The 19317-nt window shown below is 36.8% G+C and overlaps 1 protein-coding gene across 2 annotated transcripts in view; it reads right to left on the bottom strand.

The window, feature by feature from the left end:
- EEFSEC (eukaryotic elongation factor, selenocysteine-tRNA specific) overlaps positions 1-19317 on the bottom strand; it is a 175012-nt gene that overhangs the window by 51827 nt on the left and 103868 nt on the right. The window contains exon 6 of one of the 2 annotated variants that reach the window (XM_026723343.2): positions 3924-4080. The exons of the other annotated variant lie outside the window; for it this stretch is intronic. Within the exon in view, the coding sequence (XP_026579128.2) occupies positions 3924-4080 (157 nt within the window). The remainder of the gene's footprint in view (positions 1-3923; positions 4081-19317) is intronic. 2 annotated transcript variants of the gene reach the window in all.

Below are 19317 nucleotides of genomic sequence, written 5' to 3'. Positions count from 1 at the left end.
TGCAAACTCTCTTATTTACATTACTGTTGCTATATAATGGAGAGAAAAACATGGAAGCTTGTTTTCAGTAAGAAGATGGGTGAGAAGAAATTTGTTGTACAAAATTTTTATTCATTCCACAAGCCGTTTAATGAAAGGAGAACGGCAAATGTATATTTTATTGTTTAACTCTAGTGTAATATTGAACAATCCTATCAAAATGAGGGGAAGGGAGGGAAGAAGGGAGGGAGGGAGGGAGGGAAGGAGAGGGGGAGGGGAGAGGAGAGGAGGAAAGTTTAGTATAAGTTATAGAGACAATCATAGTATATTATCAGATGATGTCAAGGATCATTGATATGAGAACATGCCATCTCCAATATAATAAAACTCAAATACAACATTACTGTTTTTGTTATTTGAAAAATATTTGCTTTGGCTAAGGTTCTACTGAACAAGACATTAACTGCCAATATAAAATCTCTTTGTTAAAACCAAAGTAAGTTTAGATGTTAATTCTCATAATCTACATAAAACTGCACAGCTCACTGACTAGAATGTTAAATCTCCTTATTAATTGGAATTCCTAAAGGTTATCTCCCACATAAAATAAGCTATCCACTTTCTTGCTGCCCATTTAAAAGAAAATCAGTACAATGTCGACAAAAACATATATCAACTACTGTTACAAGCTAGTATAGATTTCTCATTGCAATGTTGTATAATAATTATCTCCCATTGCTAAGTATCCATAGTATTAATATTACATAAATATTTCTATATTATAGACTTTTTAATTTTTTTATGAAAACAATATTGCATGAATTTCAGACTAAACTATTGCAGCAGTATGAAAACCCAAACCCTAAGAATTAATATACTGATTACTAAATTAAGTTTCAATCATCAAGGAAACTGAAAGCATTTATTATGAAACAATACCTGACATGTCAGGTAAATAAATTATTTTCTGTTACTATATTAAATGCATCCTAAAGTCAAAATAAATTTCTTTCAGTTTTTAAAACCATTTAACATTAATTTAAAAGAGTACAAAATTCAACCTAATTATTCCAAAAGTTTGAGGTACATTAGTCAGGACATGAATAAGCATTTTTTTTTGCAGATGACGTCAGGTGATTCTGTAGCAGAGAAACCAACAAATTATCCATCTTTATTTATTTAATTAATTTATATGTTGCCCATCTCACTTTGCAAAGCAAATGTGTTAGATTATAAATGGAACAAGAAACATAGATCTGAAAAGTAAAGTATTAAAAACTAAGTATTATTGTGATAAACAAAGAAAATGCAGTGCATGGTTGCACATTTATGCATGCATGCCCCAAAACTAGAGCAAGAAGATGAATTTATATTGGTAGAATGTTTACTGACAATGAGGGAATGAATGGAGAGGACAAGCAAAGAATGGATAGATAGTTCAGGGAAGCTGAATGCAACGATGGCAAATTGTTCAATAAGTTAATGTTATAAAACAAAAATAATAAATTGGATCACTCACAAAAGTGAGTGATCCAACATAAAAGAAATACAACTGAAGTGATCTGGTAATGTGGAGAATGAAAGAGAATGGGCCACGGGGCCAGTCCAGCAGCACACTGTTATGCTCTTAAATTATGAAACAAATTTTCAGAAGACCATAACCTACTATTTGATAAAATAGAAAAAACATGAGTTAGACAGCATCACAGCAAATGGATTCGTAACTTGCTGACCAACCTTACTCAATGTGTAGTCTTCAATGGAACTGTATCTACATGGAGGGAGGTATGCAGTGGTGTACCCCAAGGCTCTGTTTTAGGCCCAGTACTCTTCAACATATTCATCAATGATTTGGACAATGGGATAGATGGGGAACTCATCAAATTTGCAGACGACACCAAGCTAACAGGAATAGCCAACACTCTGGAAGATGGGCTTAAGATACAGAAGGATCTTGACAGACTTGAACATGGGTGCTATCTAACAAAATGAAATTCAATGGTGAAAAAAGTAAGATTCTACATTTAGGCAAGAAAAACAAAATGCACAGGTACAGTATATGTGGTACCTTGCTCAATAGTGGTGACTGTGAGAGGGATCTTGGAGTCCTAGCAGACAATCACTTAAATATGAGCCAGCAGCATGCTGCAGCTGCCAAAAAAGCCAACACAGTTCTAGGCTGCATAAACAGAGGGATAGAATCAAGATCACATGAAGTGCCAGTACCACTTTCTAATGCCTTGGTAAGGCCACACTTGAAATACTGCATCCAATTTTGGTCACCACAATATAAAAAAAGATGTTGAAACTCTAGAAAGAATACAGAGAAGAGCAACAAAGATGATTAGAGTACTGGAAGCTAAAACATATAAAGAACGGTTGCTGGAACTGGATAGGTCTAGTTTTATGAAAAGAAGAACTAGGAATGCCATGATAGCAGTATTCCGATATCTCAGAGGCTGCCACAAAGAAGAGGGAGTCAAACTATTCTCCAAAGCACCGGAGGGTAGAACAAGAAGCAATGGGTGGAAACTAATCAAGAAGAGAAGCAACTTAGAACTAAGAGAAATTTACTGACAGTTAGAACAATTAATCAGTGGAACAATTTGCCTCCAGAAGTTGTAAATGCTCCAACACTGGAAGTTTTTAAAAAGAGATTAGATAACCATTTGTCTGAAGTGGTGTAGGGTTTCCTGCCTAAGCAGGGGATTGGACTAGAAGACCTCCAAGGTACCTTCCAACTCGTTATTCTAAATATATAAAGGAAAAATAAATGAATCATGAAGAAAGACGAAAATAGCATGATTGAATGGCATTGAGATCCTCAAAGCTTATCTACATTTCTGATTGACATATGAAAATAAATTATTTCATAAATAAATATATTGTATACAAAATTAAAATGCCTTCGCAATGCACATTTACAGTCAATGCTCTAATCAGCATCGTGTGCTTACGTTTGAATCTCTTGGCAAAACGACACTTGCTTCAAAATATTTCCTATGTTCTCAATTTTACTTTAGTATTTCAGGAACTAACAGTATTATATTTATTAAATAATTTTGAGATGATTTTATATTTACAAAAGAGGTTCCACTATTTGTTTTCTAATTGATTGGAAAAATAATCAAAGCCATATGTTGATGTTCCAGAATGTTGCACTTTTATTTGAACACAGTTCATACATATACTTTTAAGTCTTTGCAGAAATAAAAACAGATTATAGCAGTGTATAAAGTATAGGTATTCCTCCGTAATTACCCTGAGATTGGAATTTACATCATTGAAAGTTAAATATCACCTGACTGCACTGGTTAGCAATGACAGTTCTAGTAGCCCCAGTTGCTGTCATTAGGCCAGGACTGCAACATTATTAGGCGAGGACCTCATGTTTCTCCTGCTCTGCCATGTTAACTTCACTTCAACACACCACTACCACCATCATCCCTTTTGGCCATCCTGACCTCTATGGTCTACTCTTATTGCCTACCGCTGACCTTCACTGTCTTCTCCCACCTGCCACTGGCAGGGATCTAGATGCTGGATGAGAGTGCAGCTTTAATAGTCCAATCCCAAGTTATCAATTCCATAGTGGAAGGGGGGAGATTACTTTCTTCTCTATATAATCGTGACATTTGTGTGATTATATGATTGAGTGTGTACTGTCAATTTGGTGCCACTGTGGTTTTCGCAGATGTATCTGCCTGAACTCTTTAAATCATGGCCTGCAATACATAAATGGAATAATACTTTCTTCCTAAAAGAAACTACACTGAGAAATTGTGCCAGGCTGCTTTTCACTGTGTTAGTAAGTGCCTGACATAAGCTTACCAACCTAGAAGTTTCTTTTGAAATTAATCACACGCTATCTACTACATTATATTCCTACATGCACAAGAATCTAAATTTCTTCTCAATGTAGAAAAGTGGCAAAAAATACTTACGCAAAATACGGACTTTAAATTTTCCACTTTGTCCAAAGCCGCCTTCTATTACACCTTCTTCTCCTGTAGACAGCTTGACCTTCAACCCCACAAACATTTGGATGTTTGTTTCTTTTTTAAATAACGAACGACCAATCACGCTATAATCATCACTCAACTGCAAATTAAAAAAATGAAAAAATGGAAACAAAATTGTTTTGTATAATATACATATTTATTATTTCTACCTTGCATTCCTGTGCTACCAGTAGTATTATAGCTTTCTAAACTACATATAAAAACAATCCAGCATTTAGTACATTATGGTAATTGCCTTAAAGATTATGCACCATTACTCTAGCATCATTTTTTTATATATAAACTAGTATATCTGATATATCAGCTGAAGGGGATGAAAAGTACCTCTAACAACTGGTATAATCTGAGATACAGAGCATGTCTTGAATGAAGAAACAGTTCAAAACTGTGTAATTTTTCCATCTGCAGAAAAATAACACCATCTAGAACAAAATATCTACCATGTCTCTAAATTTATTACCCGCTACACTCAGCAAACAATTCAACACTTGTTTAAATTTCATTTCAGTTTATTAACTATCAGCCCATTATCACTAACGGGTAGGCTTTCAGGAGAACTAATTTGGGGTATCATCCACATATTGATATTGCCCAGCACCAAACTCCCAATTCATTCACATATTGGAACGGTGTTTTAAGATGTTAAATAGTAAAGGAGATGGGATGAAATCTTCAGATATGCCATCAAAAGCTCCCACTTTGAATAGCAAGTGTCTACAAGGATGCCATGCTCAGACAAGATACAAGTTCATAGTACTAAAAAAAATCACAGTACCTCTAACAATTAACCCTAACAATTTCTAAATGAACGCTGTTTATCAGCTTACAGAGCGATTGTGAAACTGAACAAGGAGTCCAGATAATGACTTTCCAGGGGCTGTGTGAATTAGAAAGGCCAGAACTTTCTAAACCATCTTGTTGAAACAAGTTTACACGTCAATTTAGCAGTTACCAATCTGAGAGATGTAACACATGCTAAAAGGCATAACTGCCTCTTTAAATGAGGCCTTTATGGTAACATTAAAACTTTAATCAGATTCAGCTAATGGTGACTAAGTTCATCTGGCCAGATACTATTCTGGGCAACCATATATAAGTGGTATGACATCTTCCAAGTTTGCCTGCAACTCTGGAATCTCTTGGTGATTCTGTATCTGAATAACTAGTAACAAGCCTTTTGACATCTTAGTTGGGTTGGGATCAGAACAGTGTAATCTTCGACTTACAATCACAATTGAGCCCAAAATTTATGTTGCTAAGTGAGACATTTGTTAAGTGAGTTTTGGCCCATTTTATAATCTTTATTGCCCCAATTGTTAAGTGAATCACTGTAGTTGTTAAGTTATTCACATGGTTGTTACATGAATCTGGCTTTCCCCACTGATTTTGCTTGTCAGAAGATCACAAAGGATGATCACATGACCACAGAACACTGCAACCATCATAAATATGTTTCAGTTGCCAAGCATCTGAATTTTGATTGCATGATGCTACAACGATTTTAAGTGTAGAAAACAGTCATAAGCAGGGGTGGGGTTCAAAATTTTTAAAAACCGGTTCTGTGGGCGTGGCTTAGTTGGTGGGTGTGGCTTGGTAGTCATGTGACTGGGTGGATGTGGCTTGGTGGTCATGTTATTGGCTGGGCGTGGTCAACTCAATATCACTCACATCGAGGCACCATCTCCTTGCCTGGCCTCTCATGACTGTGGGGATGCTGCAACAGTCATTAGTGTGAAAAATGGTCACAAGTCACTTTTTTTCAGTGCCATTGTAACTTTGAATGGTCACTCCACACAAGCAAAGTACCAGCAAAGGAAAGGAAAAAAACTCCAGAGAAGTTCCTGAAACAGGAAGTCTAGTCCTGCCAAGAACGAAATAAGGGTTAACGGAGAGGCAGTTTCTCTAAGCAACACCAGAATGTTTCCTTCCTGCCTTCCTTACAGGATTAGGCCAGTAATTTTTTCTAACAACTGGTTCTCCGAACTGCTTAGAATGTTAAGAACCGGTTCTAGCAAATAGGTACAAACTGGTAGAATCCCACCCCGGTCATAAATCGCTTTTTTCAGTGCCACTGTAACTTTGTTTTAAATACAGGTACAATGCTGCTTTTATTATTTTGATGAAAACATGAAATTTTTTAGATATCCATAAAGATTTACCAAAGTCTTCTAACCACAGCTAATTTAACTGCACAAGACATGTTGCTGAACATTTCTGAAATTTATTTTTTAACAACAGTACATCTAATTTGAAAAAGAAAAGTAATCAAAAGCATCACAGATCATTCAAAATTTCAAATTTGAGTTCATGGAGAAAAGAGACATTTTTAACCCCTTCATAGTTCAGAACTATTTCCTTGTTACTTCAGTTCATGCATGGATTCTATCTTATTAATAACCTGATTAAGGCTGTTACTATTCAATTGCTTCAGTTACTGCAGATATCACATTACCTTACATTACATTAGATATTATAGAGGTAATTCAGAATCGTATCAGAGATGTTTGGAAGCAGTTGTGTGAATATCCTACTGATTCTTATTCCCAACTTCTAATAGAAAAGAATGACAAGATCATTGACAGTACCAACTTTAGAGCTTTTCCAAAGCTTCTAGGACACTAGACTCTATAAGCCTTTTTGACTGAAAATATTTAATTACTTAAATCCAACAATTGCTAGCCGGTAATCTATCCATGAGAAGGAAAAAGCCCTACAGGAATACCCAAACTTGGAATATCTCATGAAACAAAAAGCTAAATTATATTTATGGCAAGAAATATATGTTGTTCCTAATTGGAATATCCCCACAGTTATCATAGCTAGATTGAACCTCTGAGCCATACCCAACAGACCAATCCTGAACTAAAATCAATCAACACCAAAGGATTGGAATACCATGTCATAATTGGTCTGTCAATTCTGTTACCTAAACCTAAGTAGATATATTTAATGAGCCAATTATTTTGCAATTATTTTATAAGGAAGATACTATTCCTCTGGATCATATTTGTAACATCCTCTATCTAAAATTTATTATTTCACAAAAAATATTCAATGTACAATCTTTTTTAAAAAGTTAAGCCTTTTTAACAAAATAAAAACGTGTGCTCGAAGTAATATTTTATTCATCTTTTATAATAACAGCAGGTCTAACCTCTCATTCTTGCACTACGAATACATCATAAACCCTCAAATTCAATTCTATTTCTACCTCCATCGCTTTCGATTAATAATAATTAATAAGCCACTTTGGGTGCAATTCCAAAATATCTGAAAACTATCCTTTAATACCATTGGCATTGACAAAATTACCATCAGGCAATTGCAAAAGGCAGCTTTATTTGGAATAACTTAAATCCTGTGATGAAAGCTTTAGTATTTATTAAACAACATCTGCCTATCCCAGATCCTCTGGAAGGATTCGATAGCAAAAAAGCCAAATCCAGGCTAAACATCTTGCTGACTGTGAGACCAACCATAATAATAATCTGTTAAATGTATATGACACTTGACTCCTACCAACTCATGGCAATTTAAAACTGTTAAAATATTTTTAAAAATACAGAAAACATTAAAAAAAGCACAAGAAAAGGAAAAATGATGGCAGAGAGGAATAAAAAGGAAGAAAGTCCGTGAAGAGCCATATCAACTCCTGGATGACAACAATTACCTCTACTCCCCTTCTGGGTCTCTTGGTTTGTTGCAAAAAAAAAAAAAAAAATCTAAGTGGGCATATTTCCTAGAGGAGAACCCCACCTCCTGGGTCCAACCAGGTCTTAATAAGACATGCCAGGTTGGTGCCCTCCTCTAAAATAAGAATCATAAATTAGGGCAACCTTGTTACACACTGACCCGGTATTCAAAAGCAGAAGCCAAACGTTCAAGGATCTGGGTGTCTGGCAGAAAGGGTAGAATGCAAGAGCTGGACAGCAGGACCACTTTGAAACAGAAGACCTGGTGTTGCAGAGTGCAACCTACCTCAGAATCCCAGCATATCTTCCTCTGCCAGGCACCATTGATGTGGTCCCATCTGTTCTCTCGGCAACCACAGTCCACTCCCACTGCTGACATCCTTCTCCCAGGCCCAAAGACACATAATCAATGTACCCAACCACAAGACAAAACAATCAAACCCAAGGCCCTGCAAATCCACCCCAACCAACCCACAAGGGGCTCAATCTTCTCTGATGGCTACGGACTCAGTTGAAACAAGCTCTGTAGAGGAAGAGAGGAAAAAAAGAAAGAAGAAAACACTCTGGTCCTACTTGGATGTATCTCAAGGCCTCCACACCCTTCACAATCCCCAAAGCCAACACCATGATCTTCTAGACTTCCAAGGTCACTACTATGATCACTGTGGTTTCTGTAGCCCTCCAGCCTCCATAGCCAGAATTCCTGTGCTTCCATGCCCTCTGCATTTCTGCCAGCTGGAATCTCTGTGCCTATTCCTTGTCAATTTTTTTTCCTTGGCTGATTTTCTGAACCCTGACTAGAGTGTTGAAGGATTTTCTCCCTTCACTGGAGGTCTCAACTTCTTGTTTTTTTTTTCCCCTGTTCTATCCCCTGAAACTTCTATCTTTTAGCAGCAGTGAGGTGGGCACATCAGAGGTGGTATTCAGCAGGTTCCGACCAGTTCTGGAGAACCGGTAGCTGAAATTTTGAGTAATTCAGAGAATGGGCAAATGCCACTTCTGACTGGAGATTTTACAGTATCCTTCCCTTGCCATGCCCACCAAGCCACGCCCACAGAACCGGTAGTAAAAAAAATTTGAATCCCACCACTGGGGCACGTGCTTGGGTTCTTCATGGATTTGTCGATTAATCTCAATTGGAAACCCTTCATAAATGCCATGAGTTAGTGTTAGATCAGTTCTTGACAGAAAATGATTTGGATAAGGGAAGGGTTATAGTATCTTCAGCAAGTGAACCAGGAAGCAATCTGGCTCTTTAATGAAAATTTCTACCAGTCTTTTCTACTTTAATTAGATTGATTAATAATTGTTTGGAGAATATAAGTAAATAGTCATTGAAGGACTAAGAAAACAAGCAGGAAAATATAGGAAATTAAAACACTATAGGGCAAACATTACAGCTTTGCAGAAACTACTGTGTATGGCAGTCAAAATAAGGAGACCATTCAAAAGAAAAGTACTCAGATATCTGTCTCTATTCATACTGACACATTTATCTCCACACCATCTTCATATTTTGAAAATATTTTGCCTGCATGAATAAGACAAAATATTTCAGTCCAACTTTCAAAACTTCAAGTTTGAAGTTAAAATGTGATCACGTTTATTACACTTAAAGTTTTAAACCAGCTGCATTGAATTTAATTTAAAGATTATTAAACCAGTGGGAGTCAAGTTTGGATTCATAATTAAGCAATCATACATAAGAGGCAGCAAGCTTGTTGCACAGGGAAAGATAAATATGCTTCCTTGGGCACTGGCAAAGCAAAGATGCAACCAAGTGAGCCTAATTCCCAAGGTATGAATATTTCTGATTACCACTAACCCCTGAAGATACTAGGTCTTTCCTGTTATGTCAAAGAGTTCTGAAAAAGAAACAGAAAAAAAAATATTGAAAAAAATAAGAGAAAGCATTGTTTGATTTAAAGAAAATTGGTTTTTGATTCTTCATTAAAATTAGTATACATCACACTGATCAATTGGAATAAAAAGCTGGCCAAACCTTGTATATATGTGTTTTTTAAACTTGGCAAGTTTAAGATGTGTGGACTTCAAATTGCAAAATTCCCCAGCCAGCATGTTGAACTTCATACATCTTAAACTAGCCAAGTTTGAAAAACCCTGAGGCACATCAAGACTATTATTTAAAATGTGAGCCACAAATTTTAAGATTATGCAGAATTATTCTTAGAATTTCAGAATTTAACTATTTCAGAATTTTGTTAGAGTTAGTCTTAAAACAGATGTTATGGAACTCATCAAACAATATTGGCTTTGGATCCAAGAAGCCTTTTAAAAGTGCCTATTTAACAAGTAGATAATGCTATCATACATTGTGATTATTACAATATAATCTTGTAACAGAATTATCAGCAACAATATAGTCAGCTGCCTAGAAGATAGCTGCTTATAATCTAATAGTTGAGAAAAACTTTTCCAGAATATAATTTTGCCCATCCATAACATTACCAAGGTAATGATCAATAGTCATTCTTATTTCTGTTCTAAATGTATAGATTTGTTAGACTGATCCCAGCTTTTCTGCAGAAGCTAAAGGCCACGGACTTTCTCCTGCCATATTTCCCACAATAATCACCTTGTAAAGTAGGTTGGACTAAGAGAGCACGACTGCCCCAAATAACCCAATGGATAGCCTCTGTGATTGAAGGTAGACTTAAACCTGGGTTTCTCTGGTACCGATCCAGTATCTTAGCCAATATGCAGCACACTGGCTATAAATATCCTTTTAAAATATGCTTGTTAATTATATCTGATTTAGTAGGGACAATTATACTTGATGACAGTGGTCAGGAAGTACTAGTATACACTTCTTTAATGTTTATAAAATTTTATTCTTTGCTCATACTGAAATTCAATTCTTACTATTTTATCACTAATTAAGAAGGATTCTGCCTTAAATACTGCATTCTCAGAACTTCTACCAGGGCTATCATTTTGCCATTAGCTGAACAGTATTTGGGGCTTTGCTTCTCTCTCAGTTTCTCATTTCTGCTGATTATAAAATATGAAGTTGAAAAATACTGTGGACAACAACGGATACACACTCTTCTTCTGAGCCTGTAGACAGAGGCCTCACAGTGAGGGCAGACTAATTTTATTAACTTCAGGGGAACTTCAAAAAGCTTAAGGCCTTTAATGCCAGACAGAGACGACCCCAAAAGTCAGTTTAAGTGCTACGTAAACAAAGGATTAGGTCAAGAAAAAGCTAAAGGCTCCTTGCATTTCTTGTTTATATTGTCATATGACCTAGTGGGAGTGGAAGCGGGTTGACTTTCTGATTTTAATCCACCATGGTGTACAGTGGCGCTTCAGTTCATTGACCTACATTACAATAATATTTTTTTTAAAAATTTATGGCAGAGTTGCAGCATCAAACTCGCTTAAGGAGTTCAAATAGGAAAATGGAAGGGGGGCAAAGAACAAATGTTTCTGACTAGTAAATTCTCCTTCTCTTGCTTAGGTTAGATCAGCAGCTTAGAAAGGGATTTCCAGTTCAAAGAGACTGTTTCTGCTGCTCTTGTTTTATGGCTTAGAGTAGAGGGCACACTAGCACTGCATTTTATTAAATATTCCCTCCCTCTTGACTTTTCTGTTTGCAGGGGGGAAATGTTATTGTATTAACACAGGTGAATCGTCAGTCATCTCTCTCTCTCTCTCTCTTTCTCCCTTGCACAAACTTTAATATAAAGTACACCGTTTTAAAATCCTTTTGATTTAATTTGATTTAATTTATTTGCACTGCATTGTTATGTTTGCAATGAAGAGCTGCCTTTTGTGTTGTGACATTCAGCACAAACACATGGTTTAATTCTGCATGGAAAAAGGATATTTAAACAGAACTTCCTCCTCTACCTTCTCCAAGTTTCTACAAATCAGTTCTAACAGCGTTGCTCACTTTGTTTATTAACTGATTGAGTTTCTATACCTCCAAATCCTATGTTTTACTGTAAGTTATGAAAAAAAGGCTTTAAAATTTCTCCATACAATTTTTCTTCTATGATGGTATGTGAATTACTCTAGTTTTCCAATTTGGTTTTTTGTTCACTCCATTTTCACTTTCAAATAAAACTATATTGGCCATCAATAAATGAATGCTCAAATCTATATAATTTGTTTCATCATTAAATTAATTGAGATTCACAGTATTCCATTTTGGCTCTTCACCAACAACACACCATTATCTCTATATAAAAGTACAGGTAGTCCTCAACTTACAACAGTTCATTTAGTGACTGTTTGAAGTTACAATGGCACTGGAAAAAATGTCTTATGGCCATTTTTCACAATTATTGACCACTGCATGTCCATTGTCACATGATCAAAATTCAGATTCTTAGCAACTGATTCATATTTATGACAGTTCTAGTATCCCGGGGTCATGTGGTCACCTTTTGTGACCTTCTGACCAGCAAAGTCAATAGGGAAGCCAGATTCATTTAACAATCATGTTACTAAGTGATTCCTTTAACAACTGTGATAAGAAAAGTTGTAAAATGGGCAAGATTCACTTAACAAATGTCTGTTACAGAAACCTTGGGCTCAATTGTGGTTGTAAGTTGAGGACTACCTGTATATTGACAACTGCAAGGAAACTAAATAAAAGGAGAAAAGCATATTAATCCAATTACTATTTTTTCATCACTGCCTTCACTTGATTTCTAAATTTGATTTAATACTATTTATTTATATTCCCCATTACTTAACCACCCATTTCCCTCAGAGAAATTACCCAAGTACCTCCCCAATATAGCCATAAGAACATCCTAAAATTGTGTTAGTTTTTTTTCACTCACCATAAATCAGGATTGCATTGACATAAAACCTGCATCTGGATATTCCCTTTGTCTCCAGCTCTGCACGTCAGGGAACACATGTCTGTCATTTGGGTATGGTTGCATAAATGTTCCATTTGTATTTCTGTAAATGTAACATTCTGGCTAGGAAGCATTCAAACAGCAAAGCACAGAAGTCGGATCAACCAATCAGAATGCAGGACATGCACCTTTGCACAACATGAACTTGGATTTTGGGAGATGTGTGCTTACCCATCAACTCTTTTGCAACATAGGTATCAGTGGTGGGATTCAAATTTTTTTACTACCGGTTCTGTGGGCGTGGCTTGGTTATGTGACTGTGGGCGTGACTTGGTGGTCGTGTGATTGGGTAGACATGGCTTGGTGGTCATGTGACTGAGTGAGTGTGGCCAACTTAATGTCACTCACATCAAGGGGTGCCTCGCCTGGCCTCTCCCTTCCCAGCCATTCCTTGTCACACCCAGCCTCAACTTAGCTATAGTTCTGTAAAAATGTTGTTCACCTTTTTTTGACTTTATTACCTACATACTATAGATGTACTTTCATGGACCACTGAAAGGAGGAAATGGCTCACATGCTTTACCAAGAGTGTGATAGACAACAGGCTTTTAAGGGGATGCCAGAAAGAAAGGAGGGGGGCAATGTATTTTCTAAAGCACCAGAAGGCAAACAAACAAGAAGCAATGGATGGAAACTGAACAAAGAGAGAAGCAACCTAAAACTAAGGAGAAACTTTCTGACAGTGAGAACAATTAACCAGTGGACCTGCTTGTTCCCAGAAGTTCTGGGTGATCAACCACTGGAAATTTTTAAAAGACTGGACAGCCATTTCTCTGAAATGGTATAGGGTTCCCCCAAGGTCCTTCTAAGTGTTATTCTGTTATTCTGACACCTTTCCCAGGACCTCTCCTCAGAGTTTGGCATCCTCAGTTTTCCTGCCTGAGCAGGGGCTTGAACTATAAGAACTCCAAAGTCCCTTTCAGCTCTGTTAAACACACCTGTATTTATGCTCTGACTATAGACATTGAATGCATGTAAACCCTGAAAAATATGTGGTAGCCCTGGACAAAAGAAAGGCAATAGAATCACTCTAGGTGTAGGGACAGTGTAAAATATTAACACATGATAAATAATGGAACAATTAAAAATAATAGCACAGAGTTTCTCTGTCTCTGTCTCTCTCCCTTCCTATTTCTTTTTCTTTCTTTCTCTTTCTTTGTCTCTGTCCTCTCCCTTCCTTTCTCTCTCTTTCTCACACATACACCACATACACTCTCTCCATTTTTCTTTTTCTTTTTTCTTTTTCTCTTCCTCTTTCTCTCCCTTCTTTCTTTCTTGTTTTCTTTTTTCCTTCCTTCTTATCTCTCTCTCTCTCTCTCTCTCACACACACACACACACATACACACACACACCCCTGTCAGTCTTCATTCCCTCTCACTCCAGACACTTTACTCACAAGGGGAAGCGAATCCAGCATTGGAGAAGTTTTGCAGGTTAACGGACAAAAATTTGCAGCTCCTGCAAACTTCCCCATGGCTGGATTTCTCCCCCCACCCCCACCCCCAGTGTTCATTCCCTATCACTCCAGGCACTTTACTCACAAGGGGAAGCAAATCCAGCATTGGAGAAGTTTTGCAGGTTAACGGATATGCAATTGCAGCTCCTGCAAACTTCCCCATGGCTGGATTTCCCCCCCCTCCCCCAGCGTTCACTCCCTCTCACTCCAGGCACTTTACTCACAAGGAGAAGCAATACTTCTAGTGTCCATGAAGATCCAGCCTTGGAGTAGTTTTGCAGGTTAACGGACTGCTGCTCCGCCTATAGTCATGTGTTTTCAAGTGACTGCTTGAAAATGCATGGCTAGGGCAGAGGAACAGTCCTCCTTTAAACTGGGGCGAGTGAGCATTGGGTGGGCGGGGCAAACGAGTGAGCGGAAACCAGGCAACCAGGTCAGGGGCATGGCCAGCCAGATGTTGCTACCGGTTTGGCGACCCACACCAAATTCTTGCTACTGGTTTGCCCGATTAGGTGAGAACTGGCTGAATACCACCTCTGATAGGTATGCTACCTACGTGCAGTTGTGGCAACTCTAAAACAAGCTTAAACAACCAAGGCATTTGGGGCCTTCATAAATTGGGCATTTCACTCCCAACAGAACTAGGTTTAAAATCATTTCATTAGAAACCATTAATTATAATGTCCTGGTTTGAATAAAAGAAAAAATATAGTAATTGAAGAATTTATTTTTTCGTGGCAATCTAAAAGGGTTTTTAATATGATTGTCAAAATCCACCTCAAACTTGATAGCTATTTCAATCAACTGTCACTAAGTTTAGAGCAGGGCTTCCTAAACTTTTTGCCATTACACCTCTCTTTACTGTAATCTTAATGTATATCCCCATCCAAAAAAATTCCAAGCACCAAAAGAAATGGAAATGAAGAATGAAAACAATGAAACTCTTGAAAAAGTTTGGATTTACGGTAACAATCTAACAAACATTCCTTATGCCTCCCCTGGAGGAATACCTCACAGCAGTAGTGGGATTCAAAATTTTTTACTACTGGTTCTGTGGGTGTGGTATAGCTTGGGCATGGCTTGGTGGGCGTGGCAGGGAAAAGTTACTGCAAAATTCCATTCCCTCCCCACCCCACCTACCTGCTTTCCAGCTCCATTCTCCTGTGCAGGGCAACCAAAGACCCAGCCGATCAGCTGGGACTCAATGGGAGGCGGAGAATAGATGGGGGCGGGGCCAGTCAGAAGTGGCATTTGCCGGTTCTCCAAACTACTCAAAATTTCTGCTACTGGTTCTCCAGAACTGGTCAGAACCTGCTGAATACCACCTCTGCCTCACAGTTTGAGAAACCCTGGTTTAGAGTTTAAATAAATTATTGTTAATTTGGCCATGCCAGGAACGTTTAAAAATATAGAAGCATATAAACCTCATCTCCCTGCAGCAAGTTTCAGCTAGTTACTGTGTTGGAATGAAACTGATAAATGTAGAAGACATATGAACAATTTGCCTTGACTCACTCCTTTCAGAGAAGCCAGGAAGTTCCCTATAGTGCTGGGTCAGAGGTTGGGGGCGAACTGAAGGGATATGTTGACACCACATTCTGTAGGCATATTTATCTTGAAAGCTCTCTTGGAGATTTAAAGGATTTCCAAAAAGGGATACAGAAAGGCACCGTGATGCTAAGAGTCCATGAAGAGTACAACTTTAGTGTCTGGGAATAACTGTCTTTCCTAAAAAGTGACACAGTATGTTGTCTGTATGTGGAATCTGTGGTAATTTCAACTTTGTTTCACTGAGGACAGTTCATATTCATATACGGTTTCATTTCCCATTAGTATAGTTACTTCAAGCCTGCATATTGCAGCTATGAATGGAATCATGGCATGATATGAAGCTTATAAGGGCCTATAGCTAAGCTAAGAAAGTTTGTTTTTCAAAAACCACCTTGTTGTAATTATAACTTCATTAAAAGGTGTTGTAAATATATGACCAACCTTCAGAATTGCTTAATTATTTCCTTTACTTGTGCTACCAGTATATTTGTACTGGTATAAAAACATTTAATAAGTACTTTTATTATTATTTCTTATCATGTTTTACAGAAAGAAATGAAAAAAAAACATAATCCCACCACAGGAAATAACCACATGAAAAACTACAAAAACAAAGCAAAACTCACAAGAAAACAAATTACCAGTATATTTCTAATTTTAAGTTACTAAGGAAAAAAACAAAAAGAAATTTACTGGAGTGAAATTACTATTTTGCCATCTGGCAGGATATTTAGACCTGATGAGATTTACAGAGACTTTTAATATTAAGAAAATGCTGGACAACCACAGTCCTTCTCAATCTTTGTTAATTATCCTACTTTGCAAATGTTATGTTTGTGAGAGCGGAAAACCTAAGCTCGCAGAGATAAAATGTTAAAAATACTGTGAGAATTACCAGAAGCTTTGGGGAGAGGGGGGAGTCTGTGGATATTCATTTTTTACCTGTATCTGGAATTCATCAACAGGCATTTCCATCTACTTTAATTTGAAATTATGTTTGTTGTACATATCCATTAATTCCTTGCATGAGTCTAAACTGAAATTGATTTGATAAAAGCGTTTCTCAAACAATTATATTTTCTCTGGATATATATATGGAAAATAATACAGAATTTTCTTTTCCAATTCTTCAGGTTGCTTGGCAATTAATGGTTGGACTACATTATTGTTGATTGGAGCACATTTCCACATTGTCCACCTTCACTTTTTATAATCCAAGTTCAAAAGCACTAATTTCAACTGAACAAAAAACAGGAGTACTGAGATGTGGAGGACAAATTAACAAACAAAATGTTTAAAAGTTATGATATTTATGCAATTATTTACTAAGCACATCTAAATTATAGTAAAGTAACCAAATTATCTTTACAATCCTCCAGGCAAGGGTGTTTGAGCACCCCTAAGGTTTGGAAATTAAAAGTTGAAAAATTTTGACACACCCTAACAGTGGGAAATGACCTTAAAAGACATAAGGAAGAGTTGCAACCTAGGAATCAGTCAGATAAGTGGTACTTGAGCCCAAGGTACAAAACTAACTTGAGGAAACATCTCAGACAAGCCCTTCCCTAGTTCACATGAAAATAAAGGAGGAACACTTATTTCAGACTTGTAAGATTCTGTGACTGAAGCTATTACAGTAAAAATTGTTCTGGCCTATATGGCACTGGTTTCTTAATCTGGTCTCCCTAGTAGGGTTGATACTAGAGAAGAAAAACAAGGCACTACAATTGTCAACACTTTCAGTAACTATACCCAAAATTCCATAAACTCAGGTGTTCTCCAGACCTTTATCTTGCAGGCTCAGAAGAAAATTCTGAGAATTGAAGCTCAAACTTGACAACACTAAGTCTGCTTAGCAATTCAGATGCAAAATACAGAATATAAACAAGCAAAGAAGATATCTTTTCCCAGACATCCATGGATACTTTACCAAGTAGTAGTCTGAGGTATATTTCCTGACTCCTTATTCCTTTAATGTTGATTATTGATCCTAAAAGACAGAAGTTACCTATATCTCTGATATTTTCATTGTCAATTCCAAAGTTGGTTGTTCTACATGTTTTTAATTTGAGCTTATTTATATTTACATCATATTTTTAATCCTCTTTGTTCACTGTGCTTCTTTTTATTACTAGAGCTTGGAGATCCTTTGTATTTTCATCTACGTATCAGAAAGTTATTGATGTTTCTTCCTCCAATTGTAAAACCACACTCATCTTCTTCTAATCTAGCTTCCCTTTATATTCAGCATATAGGTAGAATAAATAAGTGGAAAATATTAAGTCTTGTCACACCCTTTGCCAACATAAAGCCAGTCCATTTTCCCATGTTATCTCCATATTGTGTTTCCCTTCCTTCTGCATAGGTTTCTCATGAGAGCATTGAGATATACTAGTGTTCCCATTTTCTAAGCATATTCCACAGACTGGCATGATTGACACAATTAAACCTTTCTCTATTTAATGAGCACAAACTGACATTTTTTTTAGTATTCCTTGAGTCTCTAATTTCACAGCAATAATATTTTGCATTTCTCAGTCTTTTCTAAAGCCAGCTTGAAAATTCAGCATCTCCTTTTCCAGTAGGGTTTTTATTTTGTCAGCATGTAAAGTTAAGGATATTGTACAATAGTTTGTACATTGTGTTAAGTCTTCTTAACACAGGCTAAGTTCTTTTTGGTACCAGATGGCGATATACATGTGCACAGGGATCACTTTGGTTGTTTGAACACAATTTTAGATATGAGGAAATAATTAGTGTGGCAGAAATTCTAAGTCATTCTCCTGCTTCATTATCCTAAGTCATAAAACCTTATTATCCCGAACATTTCCAATTTTGTCGTGCCAATCTCCTATGACAAACAGGAGATCTTGCTTTCATATTTAATTGATTTCAGACTGAACTTGTTCATAAAACTCAATAGCCTCCTCTTTTTCTGTATCAATAGTTGGAGCATAAACATGATTATGTTAAATGATTGTCCACAACATGTATTTGACAATTGACTGCCAAACACTGTTCTCAGTATATACTTCCTAACCATAAAAACAATGCCACTTCTTTGATTTTCAAGTCCTTGGTAAATAGTATGATCTTTTGACTGAAAGTATAATCTAATTTACTGTGCCTAAGGTCAATTTGTAGTCCTTTCATTTCACCTTTCACTGTGTTGGGCTTTCCTGTGTACATGCTTCTTATGTTCCATGATCCCAATGTAATTCTGTCTTTGTAGCTTTGTATTTTTTCCTGTATATCAACATCAGCAACTAGATATCCCAGAGCTTTTAACTAGCCATGCATTTACACTATTTTATACTTCAAAAGATCCACAGCTCTTCCTCAGGAGTATATTAAAGCCCTCTGAACTATATTGTCAATCATTTTATATTTTCTATGGGAAAATATAGGTTTGGTTTACTATTGCTTCTTCCCATGCAATATGAAGTGATGTTTTCAGTTGTCATTGTCACTGAAGTGAACATCTACCTCCAACATCTTCCTATATTGTTTCTGCCCTGTTTGCTTTAGCTGGATGACTTCATGTTTTGGGTAATCCTGATAGGAAAATCTTGACAAATACTCCCAGTATTCTTTGTTCATTCCTCCCAGCAATATCTCCTCTTCCTACCATAATGACGCAGCACAGCAGAATTTGAGCTACTATTACATATGAACTAAGTGACTATTACATTACTTTGTTACTTAATACAACTGCCTAAAC

This window comes from Pseudonaja textilis, chromosome 2 (assembly GCF_049901715.1).
Source record: "Pseudonaja textilis isolate UNSWEBS1 chromosome 2, rPseTex1.2, whole genome shotgun sequence".
NCBI lineage: Eukaryota > Metazoa > Chordata > Lepidosauria > Squamata > Elapidae > Pseudonaja > Pseudonaja textilis.
The sequence above is the reverse complement of the archived record's forward strand: the minus strand, read 5'-3'. Positions and strand labels throughout refer to the sequence as shown.